This window comes from Acanthochromis polyacanthus, chromosome 16 (assembly GCF_021347895.1).
Source record: "Acanthochromis polyacanthus isolate Apoly-LR-REF ecotype Palm Island chromosome 16, KAUST_Apoly_ChrSc, whole genome shotgun sequence".
Classification (NCBI taxonomy): Eukaryota; Metazoa; Chordata; class Actinopteri; family Pomacentridae; genus Acanthochromis; species Acanthochromis polyacanthus.
The window spans coordinates 9,501,039-9,521,882 of NC_067128.1; the positions used below are offsets into that span (position 1 = coordinate 9,501,039).

At 40.3% G+C, this 20,844-nt stretch overlaps 1 protein-coding gene across 2 annotated transcripts in view; it reads left to right on the plus strand.

Annotated features, from left to right (window-relative positions):
• The first annotated feature begins 4,824 nt into the window (after positions 1-4,824).
• ehd3 (EH-domain containing 3) overlaps positions 4,825-20,844 on the plus strand; it is a 28,908-nt gene continuing 12,888 nt past the window's right edge. Inside the window, exons 1-3 of one of the 2 annotated variants that reach the window (XM_051960718.1) lie at positions 4,825-5,786; positions 12,508-12,684; positions 14,639-14,736. In XM_051960718.1, the coding sequence (XP_051816678.1) occupies positions 5,560-5,786; positions 12,508-12,684; positions 14,639-14,736 (502 nt within the window). In that variant the 5' untranslated portion in view covers positions 4,825-5,559. The remainder of the gene's footprint in view (positions 5,787-12,507; positions 12,685-14,638; positions 14,737-20,844) is intronic. The other variant, XM_051960717.1, reaches the window with a different exon arrangement.

Genomic DNA, 20,844 nt, shown 5'->3' on the forward strand with positions numbered 1-20,844 from the left:
TCACAGCGTACGACACTGGTCCCGTCCTCTCTATCACTACACCTTGTGTCCACTTATCCTCCCCCTTCCTATAATCACGGACCAGGACAGACTCTCCAACATCAAACTGTCTGTCCTTAGCGTGTTGTAGGCGGCGTCGCTGTTGAGCATCCTGTGACTGATGAACCGCTTCAACAACATTAGGCTTCAAAAAGTCCAATCGGGAACGCAGTTTGCGTCCGATAAACAACATCGCTGGCGTTTCCTTTGTTGTAGCGTGGGGGGTGTTGCGATATGTCAAAAGAAACTCGTCCAGCCGTTGTTGCACTGATGACGTCCCTCTGGAAGATTTTAATGCATGCTTGAACGTCTGCACAAAGCGTTCAGCTAATCCATTGGAGGCGGGATGATAGGGAGCTGAGCGAATGTGTTTGACTCCATTGGACTTCAGGAATGTGTCAAATTCTTCAGAACAGAACTGGGGTCCGTTGTCGCTGACAAGAACATGTGGAATACCATAGCGACTAAACAGACCTCTTAGCACTTGAATAGTCTTACTGGCTGTGGTACTGTCCATGATGTGTACCTCAGGCCATTTAGAATGTGCATCCACAGCAACCATATACATATGTCCTTCAAATGGACCAGCAAAGTCCACATGTATTCTCTCCCATGGGCTAGATGGCCACATCCATGGGTGTAATGGTGCTCGTCCAGGGTCTTTTTGCACACGCTGACATGTGTGGCAGGATTTTGCTTGAAGCTCGATTTCAGCGTCTATGCCAGGCCACCACACATAACTGCGAGCTAAACTCTTCATCCTTACTACACCTGGGTGGGCAGAGTGCAGTTCCTCCAGAACATGTGGGCGAAACTTTGGTGGGACAATCACTCTGACACCCCACATGAGACATCCTTGTTGTATAGTGAGATCATTGCGGCGAAGGATGTAAGGTGACAGTTCTTCGCCTACATCTTTAGCTGCGAGGAAACGTCCAGTTGACACCATTTCCATGACTCGAGATAAAGTAGAGTCAGACTGGGTGCCACGCCTAATTTTAGTGTGACTGATGGGTACAGTATCCAACTGCGAAGTGTAGAACAGATCTACTGCCCCTGGTTTCTCAATAAGAACATGAGGGAGCGGCAGCCTGGACAAACCATCAGCATTGGCGTGTAACGTACCTTTCCTGTACTGAATGGTGTAGTTGTGCGCTGCCAGTAGAAGTGACCAACGCTGCATGCGAGCTGCAGCCATCGATGGTGTGCTTTTCACAGGACTCAAAATGGTTGTTAGCGGGCGATGGTCTGTGAGTAGAGTGAACTTATTACCATAAAGGTATTGATGAAACTTGCGTACTCCAAACACAATCGCTAACGCCTCTCTCTCAATCTGAGCGTAGTTTCTTTCTGCTTTACTGAGAGTTCGAGATGCATAAGCTATAGGCTTTTCTTCACCACCAGGCATGACATGTGACAGTACAGCACCGACTCCATAGGGTGAAGCATCACAAGCCAACCGTAGGGGGAGCTCTGGATTGTAATGTGTGAGTACCTCTTGAGATGTCAAGAGTGCCTTAGCTTTCTTGAACGCTGACTCACAATCTGACGTCCACTGCCATTTCTTCTCTTTATTAAGCAACTTGTTCAGTGGCTGCAGGACAGTGGCTAAGTCAGGGATGAAACGTCCATAATAGTTCAACATCCCTAGAAAAGAGCGTAGTTGGCTGACATCACATGGTGCAGGTGCTTCCACTATGGCCCGTACTTTCTCTGGTGATTTGTGGAGTCCTGATGCGTCAATGATATGTCCCAAATATTCCACCGACTCTTGGAAAAACAGACATTTCTCTTTTTTAGATGCAAGCCGTACCCCTCTAGCCTGCACAAGACTGCATCCAGGGTTTTTAGATGTGTCTGTTTGTCTGGACCACTGACTAAGATATCGTCCAAATAACAATGAGTATGTGGTAGTCCAAGGAGCACTTGGTCCATCGCCTTCTGAAATAAGGCGGGGGATGACGCTACTCCAAAAGGTAAGCGATTGAATTGAAACAGTCCTTTTTGAGTAGATATTGTCAGTAGTTTCTTGGAGCTCTCTTCAACTTCCATTTGTAGGTAAGCATTGGATAGATCTAGCTTACTGAAGTGTTGACCTCCTGCTAACGAAGCAAACAAATCTTCAATGCGGGGAATTGGATACTTGTCCACACATAGCGCAGGGTTAATGGTGACTTTAAAATCCCCGCAAAGTCTTACTGTACCATCCTTTTGTTAACAGGCACCACTGGTGTAGCCCATTCACTGTGTGCCACTGATGAGATTACTCCTAGCTCAGTTAAACGTTTCAGTTCAGTCTCAACCCGTGGTCGAAGAGCATAGGGCACATTTCTTGGAGGGCAGAATTTTGGTGCACTGTCTGGTTTCAGGGTCAATTTGGCTTTAACACCTTTCATTGTGCCTAACATTTTAGAGAAAACAGCTGTGTGTCTCCTTAACACCGTCTCCAAATTGTCCACTTTTCTTTGCTCAATGGCATAAACAGTCTTTAAATCTCTCCAGTTTAGTTTAATAACTCTCAACCATTCTCTACCAAATAATGGAGGAGCATCAACTTTCACCACATACAATGGCAAAACAGCACTCTGTTTATTTAACTCCACTTGCACTTTAATGACTCCTTCTGGTGCCAGTGACTCTCCCGTGTATGTCTTTAGCATGGTATCAGTGGGCTTTAAGGGAATGTGGCTCCAATGTCTTTTATACTCTTCCCAAGGAAGCAATGACACAGCAGCCCCTGTGTCTAATTCCATTTCCATTTTTCTTCCATTGATTACGGGCTTTAGAGAAATTCGTGAATATTTCCCTTTTTGAGACACTGAATATAGTCCCAAATCACTGTCAGTCTGTGAATTAGTTTCATCACTTTCACCTTCGTTTGCCTCCACATGATGAATTCTTTTCTTTTTATCTTTGACATTGCGTTTGATATCTCCTTTCATTTCTGACTTTTCCTTCTTGTGTTTATACTCTCTGTCTCTGTTGCCTTTGACTTTACTTTTGCACCTTTGCTTTGTGTGGCCTTTCCTTCCACACTGATAGCATTCCTTGTCTTTATACCAGCAGTCATCATCAGTATGATTAGTTTTCCCGCACCTGCGACAACGTTCCCCTCTCTGGGCCAGCACGGCGTTTACTTTTAGGGAGTTGCTTAACTGCTGTACATCACGCGCTGCGATCTCTGCTGACACAGCAAACTCCATGGCTTTCTGAAACGTGAGGTCTCTCTCTGTTAAAAGACGCTTTTGAACCGTTTCACATTTTAATCCGCACACAAAACGGTCTCTGAGGGCGTCCTCCAAGTAAACCCCAAAGTCACAATGCTCCGAAAGTCTTTTAAGCACCGCGACATACTGCGCCACAGTTTCTCCTTCCTCCTGATTACGTTTGTGGAACCGGAACCTTTCAGCTATAACCAGCGGCTTCGGGGCAAAATGGGCTTGAAGCGCTGCCACAATCTCCTCGTATCTCATATCACCCGGCTTCACAGGAGCTACCAAACTACGGAGTAGTCCATACGTCTTTGGCCCCATCACACTGAACAGCACGGACACCTTCTTAGCATCCCGGATGTCATTAGCCAACACGTAATGTTCAAAACGTTCGATGTACGTCGTCCACTGTTCACCGGACTCGTCAAAAACATCCATATGACCGATCACACCAGCCATTATGCGTCCGTCTTGGGTCACACTCACCGAAGATTCCGCTCCATCTCCGGAAGGTGAGCTCATTCTCGCTAACACATTAGCTTAGGCGTAGCCACCATCACGTGGGTGTACGTCTCCGTCCAAACTTCACTAATGCCGGACTCTCTCTTGCACCGCCGAATGAGAAACAGGTTGAACTACACACCTCGTCGCCAATTTATATTATGTTGCTCTCTTTAGTGTCCATATGCAACCCCGTTTTGCATTACACACAGAGCGACGGAGACACAAACTTGGCTGCTGACACTTACTCCTGAGTGCCATTCTTCTTTTATTTTAACAAAACGACCCAACTCAACAACTGTTGCCAACTAGAGGTATAAAGGGGTATGACACCTATTTATGTACATACATAACAATTGTTATTGTAGAACATAATCTGTGTTCCTGACAACATCCTCTGATTGTTGATGATAAAACATGAAAACATTAAAATCCTTTTACAGGAATACTATTGTATTTTTTTCTTATAACGTTCTTTAAATCTTGTTTTTAGAAAATTGCTAAAGCTGTTCCTGCTCGCTGAATAAAACAGCTATTCTAAAGTAACATTTATGACCTTTAGGTGGCGCACTGTGATTGGACCGCAGCTCCTCCATCACCTCCTCCTCCAACATGGCGTCCTCCGGCCAGGCGTCAACTCCATAGATATATACAAACACTAGATGGCTCGTGAGCGCAGTCAGCCTATGGGGAGCGACGTCGCCACATGGCGGCCATCTTGGGACAGGGCTGCTCGATCACTCATAACATTAAAGTCAATGGAGCATGGATTTTAAAATCACTGTAGATTGCTCAATTTTCAACCGATTTTACAACAGCTTGGTTTGTTATAAACGTCAGAGATGTACTTCTTTTACTGCTTACATAAGAATAATTAAAACCATTGAATTCATATAATAATGAACACAGATATCATCTTTTTTCAGCATAAATGGATGTAAATGTAATTTTATAATTTAGCATTGCACTTCTTTATTACTATCAGCTTTCTAATGCACAGATAAAAACAAAGCGTTTGTATATATCTATGGTCAGCTCCATCAGCGGGGCGGGGCCTCGGAGGGTCGGACTGCCAGGCGTTGGGCACTTCCGGCGGGGTTCGGGTTTCCTTCGACTCGGCGTTTAAATGGAGCCGCAGGACGGCAGTTGCCCGACATCCAGCACCGAGCCGTGACACCGAGCCACCGGCCTGGAACACGGCGCAGAAAGCGGCTCTTTTCTGCGGAGCTTCGTGCAGCTTTTTGTGCGCAGAGCACCGGAACAATAACGGAACCGTGACCGCAGCTCGGTGCATCATCTGCGGATTCCTGCAGTCTGGTGGATCCGCTGATGTGGAGCCTGATGATTTAGGATATTCCTCCACTGTTGGAACAAACTGTATGCAGCGTTTTGAGTCGCTGTTTTATTATTGTTATTAGTTGCCTGGATGAGAGTGCATTGAACTAGTCAGGTGGATTCCTTATAATTAGATTGTTTTGTAGTTTAATTAGGCATTTGTACAGACTAATTCCTTAATATAAACTAAAAATCAACATTAGTGCAGGATTACAGGCTGATATTTCCTTTTTGTGCACATTTACATACAATTAATGTGACACAAACGACATTTAAATAGATTTGCTTTAAAAAAAATAACCTGCAGAATTAGATATTTTCATCATATATGTGGGGAAATCTCACTTTTAGCTTGACTTTTAAACAAGAAATCCCATTTAGTTGCCTTCCAGGTCAATAAGCGCATCAATAAATTGCATTTTTTCTTTGCAAATTCACCCGCACTGGAGGTTGAATTACACCACAAGCAACCATGTTCAGCTGGCTGGGAACTGATGACCGCAGGAAGAAGGAGCCGGAGGTGTTCCAGACTGTCAGTGAAGGCCTGAAGAAGCTGTACAAAACCAAACTGCTGCCCCTGGAGGAGAGCTACAAGTTCCACGAGTTCCACTCCCCGGCACTGGAGGACGCAGACTTTGACAACAAGCCCATGGTGCTCCTGGTGGGTCAGTACTCCACCGGCAAGACCAGCTTCATACGGTGAGAAAACACATCACCACCACCAGAAACTCATGACAGGCCTCCAGAAAGATAGCGAGGGAGAAGCAGACACACCCAAACAGACTCATGCAGCAGCCTCAGTTCTGTAGAAGAACATCAGCCACCCCTCTGACAGCTACAACACATCTGTAAGAAGTTTATTTGACAGACAACACAACACCCACACGTGCAAACTTGTTGCATTAGTTGCATCATTGCGACTTCTCCGATTTCACGCAGATGGATGCTGCTTCAGGGTGTGGTGGAAATACATGTTTTCCCTCCAGTTTGGACTAAGAAAACTCTATTTATTAGTTGTTTTACATTTATTAGTTAGAAATTCAAGGTATGTAGTGGTTCATTAGTGGTTACATTTAAGAAAAATTGTGCAAAAGAACATGCAATTAACGTGCAAATTGGGCTACTTGAAGAAATAAGGTGCAAAAATTGCTGCTATTTACAACAAAAGTGCAACATTGTTGGTGTTTACGAAATAAGAGTATTAGACAGTATAAGCACAGTTAAAAATGGAAATAATAGTGAGCATATAGGAGGGGTGCTTAAGTCCTGGTCAACTTGTCAAAAATACAGAATAAATATGCGTACATGGGTCGTTTTCAATGAAAAAATTGAAACCGAAAAATTTAAATATTAGTAATAACCAAGTCTTTACCAGGAAAAGTCAGAAAACTATAAAATTATGCGAATAAGGGTAAAACTTTTACATTTAGAAGCGAAAAACAAACTGTTTTTAAAAAAATCCTACAACATTGATCTTTTTTTTTTTTTTTTTTACATAAACACTGACTTTAAAACTTTCATGTGAGCTGAAAACAGCATTCAAATATGGGTTTTAAGTAGATTTCTCAATCTTTTTCTTGTAGAATGCAAAGTTTTTCGCTGAGAAAGAACACGTTCATCACCATTGCAAGAACAATATTACACTGCAATTCAAAGATTTCTATTTTCTGGCTATTCTAACAAACTAATTCCACTATTTGAAAACAAATTCCAGCTTTAAAAGTCCTGTAAAGAAGTTATTTTATTGACGAGTTGTCACTTTTGTCAGTGTTGCTGTCACGCCCTGAAGGCTCCACCTCTCACAGATCTTTACATCATGGACAAATCGTATGTAAACATGGGTGTTCTCCTTTTTCGTTAATTAAAATGTAAGGCTGCCCATGTTTCCTCATCATGGCAGATATAATGTTGCAGTGGGCGACTCGGGTGGAGAGTTTGATGAAAAACTGGTGCAATCTGAGGAATTTTCATGCAGCAATTTCTGCATTTTCTGTTGTAGAAAATGTGTCTTTTTTGCAAAGGGAAGCCAGATAACTCTTCAAACTATAATGGAACATAAAGCAACAAGGTTTTTAGATGTTCTGTGTTGCTTCCTGATTCCTGTAGATCAACTTTTCTCATTTAATTTCTGCATATTTGAGATGTGGAAAAAATAGAAATCTGCTGCTGTTGGGGTTATTGTTTGTTCTATGGGTAAATATGTTGCTTTCATTTCATATTTTTAATTAGAGGGATAAATGCACTTTGTAAATATTGCACCTCCCAGAAATCTACCTCATTGCTGTGGAGTTTAGTGTAGTGTTCTTTTGTTTTGTGCAAATATTTTCAGTTTTGTTGCCGCAGTTATCTATAGAAGCTTTTCTTGTTTTAATATCATACTGACCTTTTTTTTCTGTTCTCATATGGCAGCAAGATAGATTGATAGAAATTAGAAGACATCCAGTAGCTCAAACATTACGTTTGGGGAAAAATAGGGAAACAAATGTGCAAAAGAACATCAAATTAACTTGCAAATCATGCTGGTCAAAAACATAAGGTGCAAAATTGCTATTCATAATAAAAATAGTGTTAAAATGTCAAGGAAGAGTATAAAAATTTAAATCAGAATAATTATAAGAGAGGGGCAAGAAATTAAATGATTCTTGATTAATACTACAGTCGGGAAATTTGCAGCATTGCAGCAGCAAAGGACAAAAATATTGAAAATATCAGTTTAAAAAACAACACAAGTACACATTAAAACAACAGCAACAGCTGAAACAGGCACATTTTGCCCATAGAGAACACTGATGTCGCTCTTTTTCTTGACTTCTTTAATGGTGGTTGCTTGATTTAAGTTCTTTGGACACAGATTACAGCCCCGCACTAACGTAGAAAGCACAGATCCTCATGAAATTCCTGTTTAAGCTAAACTTATGTGATTGATTTGAACTTGTGTTGAAAATTCAAACAAAGCCTCACTACAAAAAGATGCAAACACACACGAAAAGGCACGAAATTAAGACAAAAAAAGCAAAACTGGACAAATTTTTGTCATTTTGGACTATTTTTTGAGTCCTGTTGGAAAAAAACCTTTAAGACAGAAAGGTTTAAAATCACTTCAAATCTGTTCCGAATGACTCAGTTCTGTGTGTGAATCTGGTGTTTATGATAATGTTAGCAGTGGCGTACTGAGCTGCTTTAAACTGCTGCTAACACAAACACAGACACACAGAGCTGCAGAGGATGGTGGGTAATTAGTGAGCGAGGCCTTTGAAAGCCACAGAGAGGATGCTGTTAGCGACTTCCTGCTAGAAGACATGAAACATCCTCTCTGTTTTCTCTCCGGCTAACGGTAACACACCCGGTCAGCACACGGACCAGCATTGTAGCAGCGACATGCAGAATGTACAAACTGCTGCTAAGGAGCTGCAGGACTCATTTCAGAGCTCCGTTTCCAATAATCTCACCTAAACTACAAGGACGGGCCTGTTTTCCACTCAGCTGATGCATTTATTCAGAAGAAAAGTCACAATAAAAGTCTTTATTTAAGCCTGAATGAAGCAGTTTTAGGTAGAAATACAAATGAGATAAATAAGTTAGCATAATTTTGAATAATCCTCTAAACTCAAAGAACTTTCTGGGTGTTTTTTTTCCTCACTGTGGGCTCATTTTTCAAGTTTGAAATATTCTGGTTATTTCCAGTTAGAGATTTCTGCCTGATTTTGAGTTTTTTTCAGAGATTTTACAGTGGAAAAGAAAGAGAAAAACTTTCTTTGTACCACTCAGGATCTAACAATATTTCAGAATCTGATGTTTGTTAGCACAAAACAGTGTTCCCACATGTATTTAGGGTAGAGATGTTGGCCCAATATTGGCACAAAAACGTAATACCGATCAATATCACTAGAGTTTTTTTTTTGCTGATCATGAAAACCGATAAAATAATGCCTGGATTTAGCCGACATTTACCGATGCTAAAAATGACATCATCAAACTGCGTCGGGAAGTGTGTAAACAATTCTGGCGGCAGTAACAAGCTTGCTGTGCCACACTAACAAGATGTCTGTAGTTTGGAATTATTTCCAAGCCCACATATATTGATGTAGGTATCGGTTGATATCGGAATCGGAAATTGAGAGTTGGACAACATCAGCATATCGGTCATTGGAAAACAAGCCGATATCGGACATCTCTAGTTTTAAGTTGAGTCTTTTTCTTGTCCAATGTAAAGTTTCTTGCCAGGAAAAGCAAGTTTCTCACCTTTGCAAGAACAATATGAAGTCATAATTCAAAGATTTCTGTTTTCTCTCAATTCCAACAAACAATTCCACTATTTGAAGATAAACTCCAGCTAGCAAAGTGTTTCAAAAACTGCATAAAAACACTGACTAATTTACATTCCTACATAAACATTGACTTTAAACCTTTCACGTTAGCAGAAAACAGTGTTCCAGCGTGTTTGGAGTACATTTACGAGTCTTTTTCTCATAGAATGCAAAGTGTCTTGTTAAGAAAAGCAAGTTTCTCGTTGTTGCAAGAAGAATAGTAAGCTGTAATTCAAAGATTTCTCTTTTCTGGCAATTAAAAAAACCAATTCCACTATTTTACGATAAAGGCCATCTTAAAAAGTCCTTCTTAAAGGTTATTTGTTGCTCATTTTTAATCAGTGTTGTTGTGATTCTGCTGTCACACCCTCAAGTTTCCTCCTTTGTCAGTAATTATCTAGAATAAGTGCCAAAACTGCAAGGTTCCTCTCAGTCTCTCTGTGGAAACGCTGCCTGCAGTTCAACCGAAAACTCCGAATTTCAAATTGTTTATTTTGATGATTTGTTTTGAATGTGACACGTAGAATAAACTGATTTTGACGAAATACAATGACTTTAAGCTCTGATTTAGTTTTTTTTTTTCTTTTTTTGACAGAACAACATGTCATATGAGGTAGAAAGTTGAAAATCCAACCATACTTTTTCTTTTCATAGTTTGTGACTGATAAAAGGTGTCATTTTGGTGAATTTCAAAAACCTGCCACCAGGTTTTGGGGTTCAGAAGGTTGAATTTATCAAGTTCAAATAAATCTCTTGGTGTGTATAACTGTGGCGATGGAGACGGACACCAAGAAAAATGTGTGATGCTGCAGAAAATAATAATGATAAAAAAAGAAACGTCTGACGATGACAAAGAAAATGCTATTTAAAGGTGGAGACAAAACTTGCAGGTTTAAAATCAAATTTGGTTTGACACGAATTGGAAAAAGTCACAGAATGTAAATGATTATCTGTTTGGCAGCAAAGAGAACGAGAGAACAGGTGGAGGAGAAGGGGTGCTGATGGAAGATAAAACAGATATCCAGAGATCAGCAATCTGAGCCTGTTTGCAGTTTTGGGCTGAATTTATTGATTTTCCTTGTCAAATTGCACATCATCACCTCAATATAAGTTTTCCTTCAAGGTGACTGAACACATTCACTCTTGCAGATTCACTCATATGAGAAAAGATGTTTCAGAGCTTTAAATTTCAGCTTTAAAATGCACAAAAAGCAGAATAACGTGACATGAGCTGCACATACCTGCTGCGTATCTGTGATTTCCAACACGCAGTCTCGTGCATATACATTGCACAACCTCTGCACAGACATTATGGCTCACATTAAACAGAGAGATGGCTCTACCAGGCACTGCTGCCTCCCTTGACAAGGTGTCTGCATCTTTACATCTGCTCACACTTAACATCCCACACTCACATTTTAGACGTACGACCCCTACAATCGTAAATCTGCAGCCTGAAATCTGTCTTTATGGTTGCCACTGACATTGTTGGGGTTGTGAAACTAACAGAAACGCACCAATCTTCATTTGAGGCTCATGTGATGTCACCGAGTCAACAGCTGAGGGTTTGAACTTTCATGCCTGAAGCAGATGCAAGTCAGCTGTTCCAGATGAAGTCAGGATACTTTCTGCAGCAGAACATATTAGATTTTTAAGGAGTATACTGTGGTGTGTATAGAACTGCATGTTCCTGTCCCCAAACCTTCTCCACCTCAGCTGTTTTTGATCATCTGTGAGCAAACAAGCCTCTGGCAGGGCCGTATATTTAACCATTAATGGCCTTAGAAGTCCAGTCTGCATATTCTCTGTGCTGTCAGGACTTTGACGGGGTAGTTCGAGGTTATTCTGCAGAATATTGAGTTTTTATTCCTCTTTAGATCCACTTTCTGCAGCTCATTATTTACTGTGAGTCATTTCTGACAGTCCAGTGCTTCACATTCTCAGCTTTAAACAAACTAAAAACTTGGCTTTGATTCTTAAAGGAATAGTTTGACATTTTTGAGAACTATTGTTGCTCATATGCGAGTCAGAGCAGACATCACTAATGTCTGTGCACATTTTGCTGGTTATGTAAGTGTAGCATGAAGGCTAAAAACATCCAACTTTGCTTTGTGTTCAAGTCCAGTAACTTCATTAAATTTCATTAATTAACGTGTTTTCATTCATTTAATGCTCTGAAACCCAAAAAACAAGTTTGAAAGACACGTTGTCTTTAACAAACTAGCAAAAAAGACACTATTTATCTGTCAGAAACTCAAAAAACAAAAAGATTTGTGAAGATTTCCAACCATCCTTGAACATATTATGTCTGACTGTCAAGTTTTACCTGCAAAATTAACCAAACACACAAACTGTGATCAGATTCTGAAATATTGCTAAACCATGATGGATGCATAGATGTATGCGACAGTTATTTGCCTTTTTAATCTGAGAAAAACACAGAAATATGAATAAAAATGTAGCAATCTGTAACTAGAAATAACCAAAATAGTTAAAATTTTGCTCATGTATCACTCAGAGTAAGAGCCTGTTTGTTTTTAGGACTCTTTATCTGGTGAATGCTCTCCATCTCTGTCTCACCTGACCACTAAACTTCCCCTCTGAAGGTCTCTTCTTTGTCCATGTGGTCTGCAGCAGATTTAATTTTGCTTCTTCTGGAGCTGGTGAATGGCAGCAATCCAGCCCACGGTCATGTAAAACTCCCCTAATCTTTGTTCCAGCAGCATCTAATTGAAGGCAGACCAGTTTTCGGGTTATTTTTGAACTGTGTGTCACCATCCAGACCAATTTCTTTTCAGTATTGTAGTTATGGAAAACCATGGAGGACGTATATGAGGTTAGAGACTCCAGATATAATAAAAATACATTCTGTTGTCATTGACTGAACACATACAGATACTTAAAACTGGATGTAATGGTTATTTTACTGGCCTTATACCTTATAACACACTCCACACTATTGTTTTCTGTCTCAGGTAAGTTGATCTAGAAGGATTATTCCAGCATACCAAATGGGTTTTAGTATACGGTTGATTTATTTTCACCTGGTGTAAAGCTCATCAGCTTTTTATCTTGTTTTGTTTTAACGGCATCTCCTTCTATCTCATCTGCAGGTACCTGTTGGAGCAGGATTTTCCGGGGATGAGGATCGGCCCCGAGCCCACCACAGATTCCTTCATCGCGGTGATGCACGGCGACACAGAAGGCGTCATCCCCGGCAACGCCTTGGTAGTCGACCCCAAGAAGCCCTTCAGGAAGCTGAATGCATTCGGAAACGCATTTCTCAACAGGTAGAAGCTCAGACACAAATGTTCACGTAGTGAAGTACAGAATGTTACAAAGGCTGGATGATACAGCGAAAAAATCCACAGTGTTAAAGCATTTACCTTGCTTAAAGGTTTTCCCCTTTTATTGCTTTTCCACATTCAGTCAAGGCTGGTATGATTTGCCTTTTTTTGACGAGAACTTCCAAAGAAAACTTTTTCATGTCAAACCGATTTCTACAAAGTAATTGCAATGGAATGGAGATCACGAGAGTGCAGTGAATGTGTCTCAGTGATTGTAGTGTAAAGACCGTATTTAAGACCTGTATCTGGAAGGTCCGGTCACTGGTGAATCACTACTCCTGGATATACCTTCACCATGACTAAAGAACACTCCAAGAAACATTGAAAATATTGAAAAGCACCAGTCAGGGGATGATACAAGAACATTTTCAAGTCACTGAATATCCCTTGAATTCCAGTTAAATCCATCATTAAGAAATGGAAGAAATATGGAACATGAGAAAATCTGAGTAGAGCAGGACGTCTTCAAAACCTGACTGACTAGTGAAGGAGGCCACTAACAGTCACAGCTATTTATGGGAGACAAAGAGAAAGACAACATTGAAAAAAGCTCATTAAATCTGGACTAGAGTTCACCAGAAGACATGTGGAGACTCTGAAGTCAACTGGAAGAAGGTTCTTTGGTCTCATGAGACCATGAAGCCATTAGACTAGATGTTATGTTGGATGGAATCCAAGGACAGAACATCAACACAAACACACCATCCCCACCGTGAAGCATGGTGGTGGCAGCATCAGGATGTTTCTCGGCAGCAGGCCTAGAAGGCTTAAAGGTAGCGGGTAAAATGAATGTAGCAAAGCATAGAGAAATCCTGGAGGACAACCTGATGTAGTCTGAGGAGAACTCAGACTTGAGAAGAGATTTCTTTTCCAGAAGACGATGAGCCGAAGCAAATACCTACACTGAAATGGTTTAGCGACAACAAGGTGAATGTTCTGGAGGCCAAATCAGAGTCCAGACCTCAATCCTACCGAGAACTGGTGGTTGGACTTGAAAAGAGCTGTTTGCTCACAATAACTCTGTAACCGACAGACTTTGAGCAGTTTTGCAGAAAAGATTGTGATAAAATTACAGCATCCAAATACTCAGGCGAATTGAGACTTATCAACACTCGATGCTCTAACTGCAGCCAAAGGTGCAGCTAATCAATACTGACTTGAGGAAGTCGTTTATTTTACATTTTATACTTTTAATTAATGTGGAAATCTTTTAACTTTAACATGAAAGTTTTTTTTTGGAAATACCTGTCAAAAAGCTAAATTAAATTGACCATGATTCAGTGCTGAAGAGGAATAAAATGGGAAAACCTCCAAGAAGGGTTAATACTTTTTATCAGCACTGTATTTAGCTCATGATGTGTGTTTTAGCCTATAAAAAAACACCATATGGCCTTGCTGAAATGGTTGAATGCTTAAGAGAAACTTATTTTCCTATTGCTGCTTATGAAGCCATGTTTGGTACATGTTGGTGTCCTTTAATCGACCAGGCCTCTGTCGTAGCAGGGTGAAGTAGGTAAACGTAGAGGAACAGTCTAAAGAAGGCAGCGGGTAAGAAAGAGCAAAGAGAGTACGAGTGAGAATCCACACCACGACTCTACATTCCTGCCTGATTGAATTTCCCTCTGCTCGCTGCTCAGGCTTTCCTCTGTTAACGGCGGAGTGTGTGTGACACAGCCAGGCATCTCTGCAGAGTCATGCTTCCAGAAAAAGGCCAACTTTTGCAGCAACGTCCTCACCACAAGGGCCCACCGCTGACAGAGGTGTCGGGGGGATTAGAGGGTTCACAGTGAGGACGACCGCTAACCTTTTGTATTTATTCAGCTGGGAGAGCAGCAGAGAAGTGGTTTGGTGGATGATGTTTGTTGTTAAAACGTTTTACACTTCTGTCCATGTGCAGGTTTGTTTGCGCTCAGCTTCCCAACCCGGTTCTGGAGAGCATCAGTGTGATCGACACTCCAGGAATTCTGTCCGGAGAGAAACAGCGAATCAGTCGAGGTACAACAAACTCCATTACATCCCTGTGTTCATGTGCGATGAGCGATTGTGTGCCTGTGTGAGGACTCATTCAGCTGCAGCCTCCCCCCTCCTCTACACTGAACTCTGAACTACAAAGTCAGCGTTTCCTTTGGACATTTGTGTGGCGTTTATTTTAGCTTTTGCTATCAGGAGGATTATGCTTCTTTCATTTCAAAGAACAGGAAGCAGTGACAGAAAGATGAGCTTTGGTTGTGCTCTTTCACCCACTCATGCACAAACAACTTGACTTTAACAGTTTTCACTCTGTGTTAAAGTTGAACATGGAAAATGCTCTTAATGCCAACAACCGGAGATGCGGATGAAGGAAAAATTCCATGAAGTGCCTACAAAGGAAGTTTTCCCCTTTTGTTGCTTTCAGCATTGAATCATGATCAATTTTAATCGTCTTTTTTTGGATAAAAATTTACAAAAATGACTTTCATGTCAAGTTGAAAACAGATTTCTACAAAGTAATGTAAATTAATTACATTTATAAAACTTAAACTAGTGACTGCATAAATATTCACCCTCTTCAGGGCAGTATGTAGTAGATGCACCATCTGGACGCGATATTTTTATCCCATTCTTCTTTGTAAAACTGCTTAACCTCTGTCAGGTTACACAGGGGTGGTGAGGGAACAACCCTTTTCAAGTCCAGCCACAAATTCTCAGTTGGATTGAGGTCTGGATTCGACCTCCAGAGCATTCATATTGTCTCTAAACCAATCCTGTGCAGCTTTGACTGTTTGCTTCGGGTCATTGTCTTGCTGGTAAACAAATCTTCTCTCAAGTCTCAGTTCTCTTCAGACTGCATCAGGTTGCCCTCCAGGATTTCTCTACACTTTGCTGTATTCATTTTACCCTCTACCTTTATAAGCCTTTCAGGCCCTGCTGCTGAGAAACATCCCCACACCATGATGCTGCCTCCACCATGCTTCACACCATGATGCTGCCTCCACCATGCTTCACATCATGATGCTGCCTCCACCATGCTTCATGGTGGAGAGGGTGTGTTTGTACACTGATGTGCAGTATTTGGTGTTTAGCAAACATGGCGCCCAGTCTGATGGACAAAAACGCAATTTAGCTGTTATCAGACCAAAGAACCTTCTTCCAGTTGACTTCAGAGTCTCCCACATGTCTTCTGGTGAGCTCTAGTTCAGATTTAACAAGACCAGACAACAGTTCTTGTATGAACACTCTCTCCTATCTTCACTGCCAATGCTTACAACTCCTTCAGAGGAGTCACAGGTGTCTTGGTGGGGTCCCTCACTAGTTCCTTCCTTCCTTGGTCACTCAGTTTTTGAGGACATCTTACTCCAGGTAGATCAACACATGCCATATTCTGTCCATTATGTAATGATGGATTTAATTGTGCTCCAGGGGTTATTTATGTGGGAAATATTCTTGTATTCATTTGCTGACTTCTCCAATTGGCTGCACGTGTTGAAATAGGTGACTCACATTTTAAGTTTTTGATTTTTAATTAATTTACATTCCTTGCTGCTATCTAGCAGAAATCTGTTTTCACTTTGATTTGAAGGTCTTTTTTTGTGAGATATTGTCAGAAAAGCAGAATTATATCGACCATGATTCAGTATTGAAAAGCAATTAAAAGGGAACTTCCAAGGGCAGTGAACACTCTTTTTAATGTTGTATCAGTTTTCACTTTGAATTAAAGTTAAAACATGGAAAATGCATATAATGAAAACAAACTGAGAGCTGCAGATGTAAGAGGACTTACATATATGGGGTGTGTCAGTAGCTGAGTGGTTGCTGAGTAGCTGTAACTGCATCATCCTTCGCTTTGTGTTTCCTGTCTGCTTCTTCACTGCTGACTGTCCAGTAAAGGCAAAAATGTTCCACTCACCAAGAAAAAAACCAAGAAGTAGTTACACATGTTTTAGATTTAGCTCTGAAAGAAAATCCAGCATTTGTGGGAACGACTACTGTCAAAGTCGAACCATAAGCATTAAAAAGCATTACATTTTCCTGTTTCATCCTGTTTTCAGTCTTGCATTGGTCAGACCACGACATGGTTTCACAGCCTGATTGGCTGTAATGACAAAAACAAACTAAATTCCTAATGTGTAACAGCTCTGTTTATATCATCCACAGATTTCAGACAACCTCAGCATGTTGGAGAAACTGGAGTGTTTTATGAAGTGATGATGGCAAATAGGGATACAAATTTTTACATTAATTTATTTACTGATTGTCAGTAATGAATCAATTCAGTCAAGTCAGTCACTGTTTTTTATATAGCAAATTAAAACAGCAACTGCTGCATCAAAGTGCTTTCCAGTAAAATAAGATTATGCTTGACATTATGAATCAATCTCATAAGCATAAATAATGGGTTTAGACCCTGTAGTGTTATTTCTGATGCAATTTCACCTGATTAATGCACAGATGAGTCATTAAAACCCTCCAGAAATGATGTAAAATATTACTTTACCTTACTGAAATACATATTCAGGCTAACACCGTATAGCATTATGAATTATGCAGAAGAACTGGACTAATTTGGAGCTAAAATTTGCACCCTACAGAAAAACATGAAAACCCAACAAATCCAATAATTGCACAAATCCCCTTGAGTAAGCTTTATTTTTTGTTTTTTTTAATTACATATTTTTACATATATATTTTCTATGCTTTGTATCCGTGGTTGAAATTAGTGAAAATACGGTGGATGGTTAACCATATGCTCATTACTGAGTATTTTTAATTTATTGCTGACACATTTTTTGCTGTAAAATCTGGTCAGTTACATTGAAAATTTGAAGAACAGCTACAATAGTGAAGATCCTAGCTTAGCATTGTTAGCATGAGCCTCAGGGAGCTAGCTAAGCCAGACAATCTTTGTGTAACTAAATGCAGCAGAAATAATCAACACGACTGCTACAGTGCACTAGATTTATGGACCTTTAGAGGTGATGGAGTTACAGGTGTGTTCTGCAAACACACCTGTAACTCCGTCACACTAAACAGTTAGAGGCTCCACCTGGTGGAGCAAGCAGGTACTGCATTTTCTGACATGCATGTTCCTCAGCGTCTTTTGTCCTGTTATTTCATATATTTTTAATCAATAATAGTGTTAATAGCAATTAATTAATTTGATTAATCACTAACATCCAAAGTAGTTAAGATACCATGATGCTTTAGTTCATTACTGCACAAAGAGGGGGGACTACTAATGTTGCAATTTTTATTAAACACTAGAAATACTAGTCGTTTAAACACATTGGCAAAATTTTATCAACGTACATCAATGGAGCACCAGTTAACTGTTGTACCTAAGATGTTCTCTCTCCCTGTGAATGATGTGAACCAGCAAGGTGCAAAGTAGGACAGATGACATCTTCTAAATAAACCGCAGTTTGTCTGGTTTGGGCTTTGATGTGGAAAATGAAAGCAAGCTTGAATAAACTAGTACATACCCACTGAAATGGAGCAATGTGTAATCACATTCATCACAGGCATGTGGATGTAAACCTTCAAGCTTCTGTTATTGAGTTGTCATGTTTTGTAGGACGGTACAATGTTCATATGAGTCCCACTTGAATAAAAAACTATTTGGTTGTTGAAGTATATGACAGTTTCAAATGGCTTGCAAGTACTACATGCAATATATGTTTCTGTCAAATGTTAACTTTATTGTTAACTTCTGCCTAGTTTTGACAGTTCTGAGTGCTTTCTTACTGTTAAAATAATTTAAATTCTAGTTTAAGAGGGAAAGGAGTTGTCAGAACCAGCTCTAATGTTGTTTGACCACAATACTTACACAGAAATCACATTCATAAATCCTGTCCTTTGCTTATGCACTGCTGCTTATCTCTTGCCACTGATTCCAGCTAATTCAAATGGAGTTATGGTTGAAGTATAAAATAATCACACATTCATTCAAGTAGTAGTGCGCAGACTGCAGCCACGGTGAGAACATTACTGCAAAGACGACAGGGTGAAGAGAAGTTTACAGGAATCCTCCTCAGCTTTCCCACAGGTTGATCACTGTCTGGCATGGCTGGAATTCCTAAAGCTAAACACTGGCATCACTATACCAACCGCTAGCATTAACAAAAGAGCCGGGTACTAACTGAAGACGCTCGTAATTTACTCTTAAACGCATTTAACCTCTTTGAATTTCGGCCTTTGCTGGATTCTTGCTTTACTGCTTCATTCTCACAGATTATTTTTGCACCATTTTCATGTTTAATGTCAACTAAAACCACAATTTTTGGACTGTAGGCGTTTTTGTTATTGACTGTCCTCATAGTGAATCACTGAATGCATCAATCACAGTAATGGTTGGTGCATACAGTAACAGCAGATCCTGATCCAGTAAAAACTACATCTGCAGTCAGATCGTAGAATTTTTCTGCATTCAGAACAGGTTATTAGATTTGGTGATAGTTTGTGTTCATTATGTGATGGATAATGGACATTATTAAGTAGAATCTAAATTATTTTTTCTCATAATTGTGTCTTTTCCTGCCTCAATAACAATCTCCCAGCTTATCATGCATGAGTAGTATTACAAAATTCAGAGCGCTGACATAATAAAATGTAGAAATATGCAGCTTTAAAGGAACAAGACCAAGTGCTGGTCATTGAGTTCAGTGCATTCCTTCATAGTCGCGTTAAGTCTACTGGGATCTGGGTTTTCTAGCCTGTCATGACAGTACTGCTATTGAGAAACAGCTGAGCATGACTGGCTTCTGAGCGCCAACAGTAAAGATTAATGATATTTAACTAGTTAACACATGTAGGAGTTGACCGCACTGTGACCATCAGATTTTTAATAAAACTAAGTGTAACGTAACCAAACGTAAATGTAATTGGCTGCTGATCACATGGACAAAGAAAAAGCCTTCTGGAGGAAAGTTCTATGGTCAGATGGAACAAAAACTGAGCTTTTTGGCCACAATGAGCAGAAATATGTTTGGAGGAGAGAAGGTCAGGCTTTTAACTCCATAAACGCCAAATCTGCCATCAGGCACGGTGGTGGAAGTATCATGCTTTGGGGCTGTTTTGCTTCTATTTTAGGTTTTCCTGAAGAACGTGCAGCTTCAGGAAAACCTAAAATCATCAGCCAGAAGGTTGATCTTGGACACAGTTGGGTGTTTCAAGTAGACAATGACCCTAAACAAACATCAAAAGTAGTAAAGAAATGGTTAAATGAGGCTAGAATGAAGGTTTTCCACTGGTCTACCCAAAGTCCTCACTTAAACCCATCAAGGACCTCTGGACTGTGATGAAGAACCAAGTCTGAGCCACAAAACCAAGAAATTTAGTTGAACTGCACCAATTCTGTCCAGATTAGTCAAGGATAAACCAGAAGCTTGTGGACGTAAACCAAAAGATCTAGTTGAGGTGAAAATGGTCAAAAGGCATTTAAGTTAAGATTATTCCAAGTTTAAACTGAAACAGGGGAGCATCAGATCTGTCTGTTCGAATGTGTTGTCAGACCAAATAAAATCAGCACAGTGAGGCCAGACTCTGCTTTTGTCTGCTGGATGTAGAAAAACAATAATACAGGCTAAACTTAACCTCTGCTGAGCACAGCTGTGTTTTCTCTGAGTGTGTGGGGAAAGTTTTGTCTGTGTGTTCATTTTCTTTCCATCTTATTCCATTCATTTGTTCACTGCCTGTCATCTACATGTTTCTGTGTTCCATTTGTATATCTGTTATATATCTGTTGTGTTTCATTCTTTATTTTTCTTCCACCCTGTTGCATTGTGTTATCATTGTTTGTCTTTATTTGTGTGTGTCCAGATGAGGAGTCAGGCTATAGCTGCCTGCATAGATGTCCTTATGGAGGTATCGTAGATAATTAATCTGGGCGTCACCCTGCAGCTGCAAAAAGTTTAAATAATACAATGATACCTTGATTTCAAGGAATTTCTGGGCTGTTAAGCATAGACTGTATGTAAAAGAAGGACGTAAAAGATAATTCTTAAGTTACTTTAACCTGCCAGCTGTCGGCCAACAGCAGATTATGTGGAAATCTATGAGAAAATCACCCAAATTCTCACTTGATTTGTTACCTCAGTAAACATTTTCCTCATGAGTTAATGGTCTCAA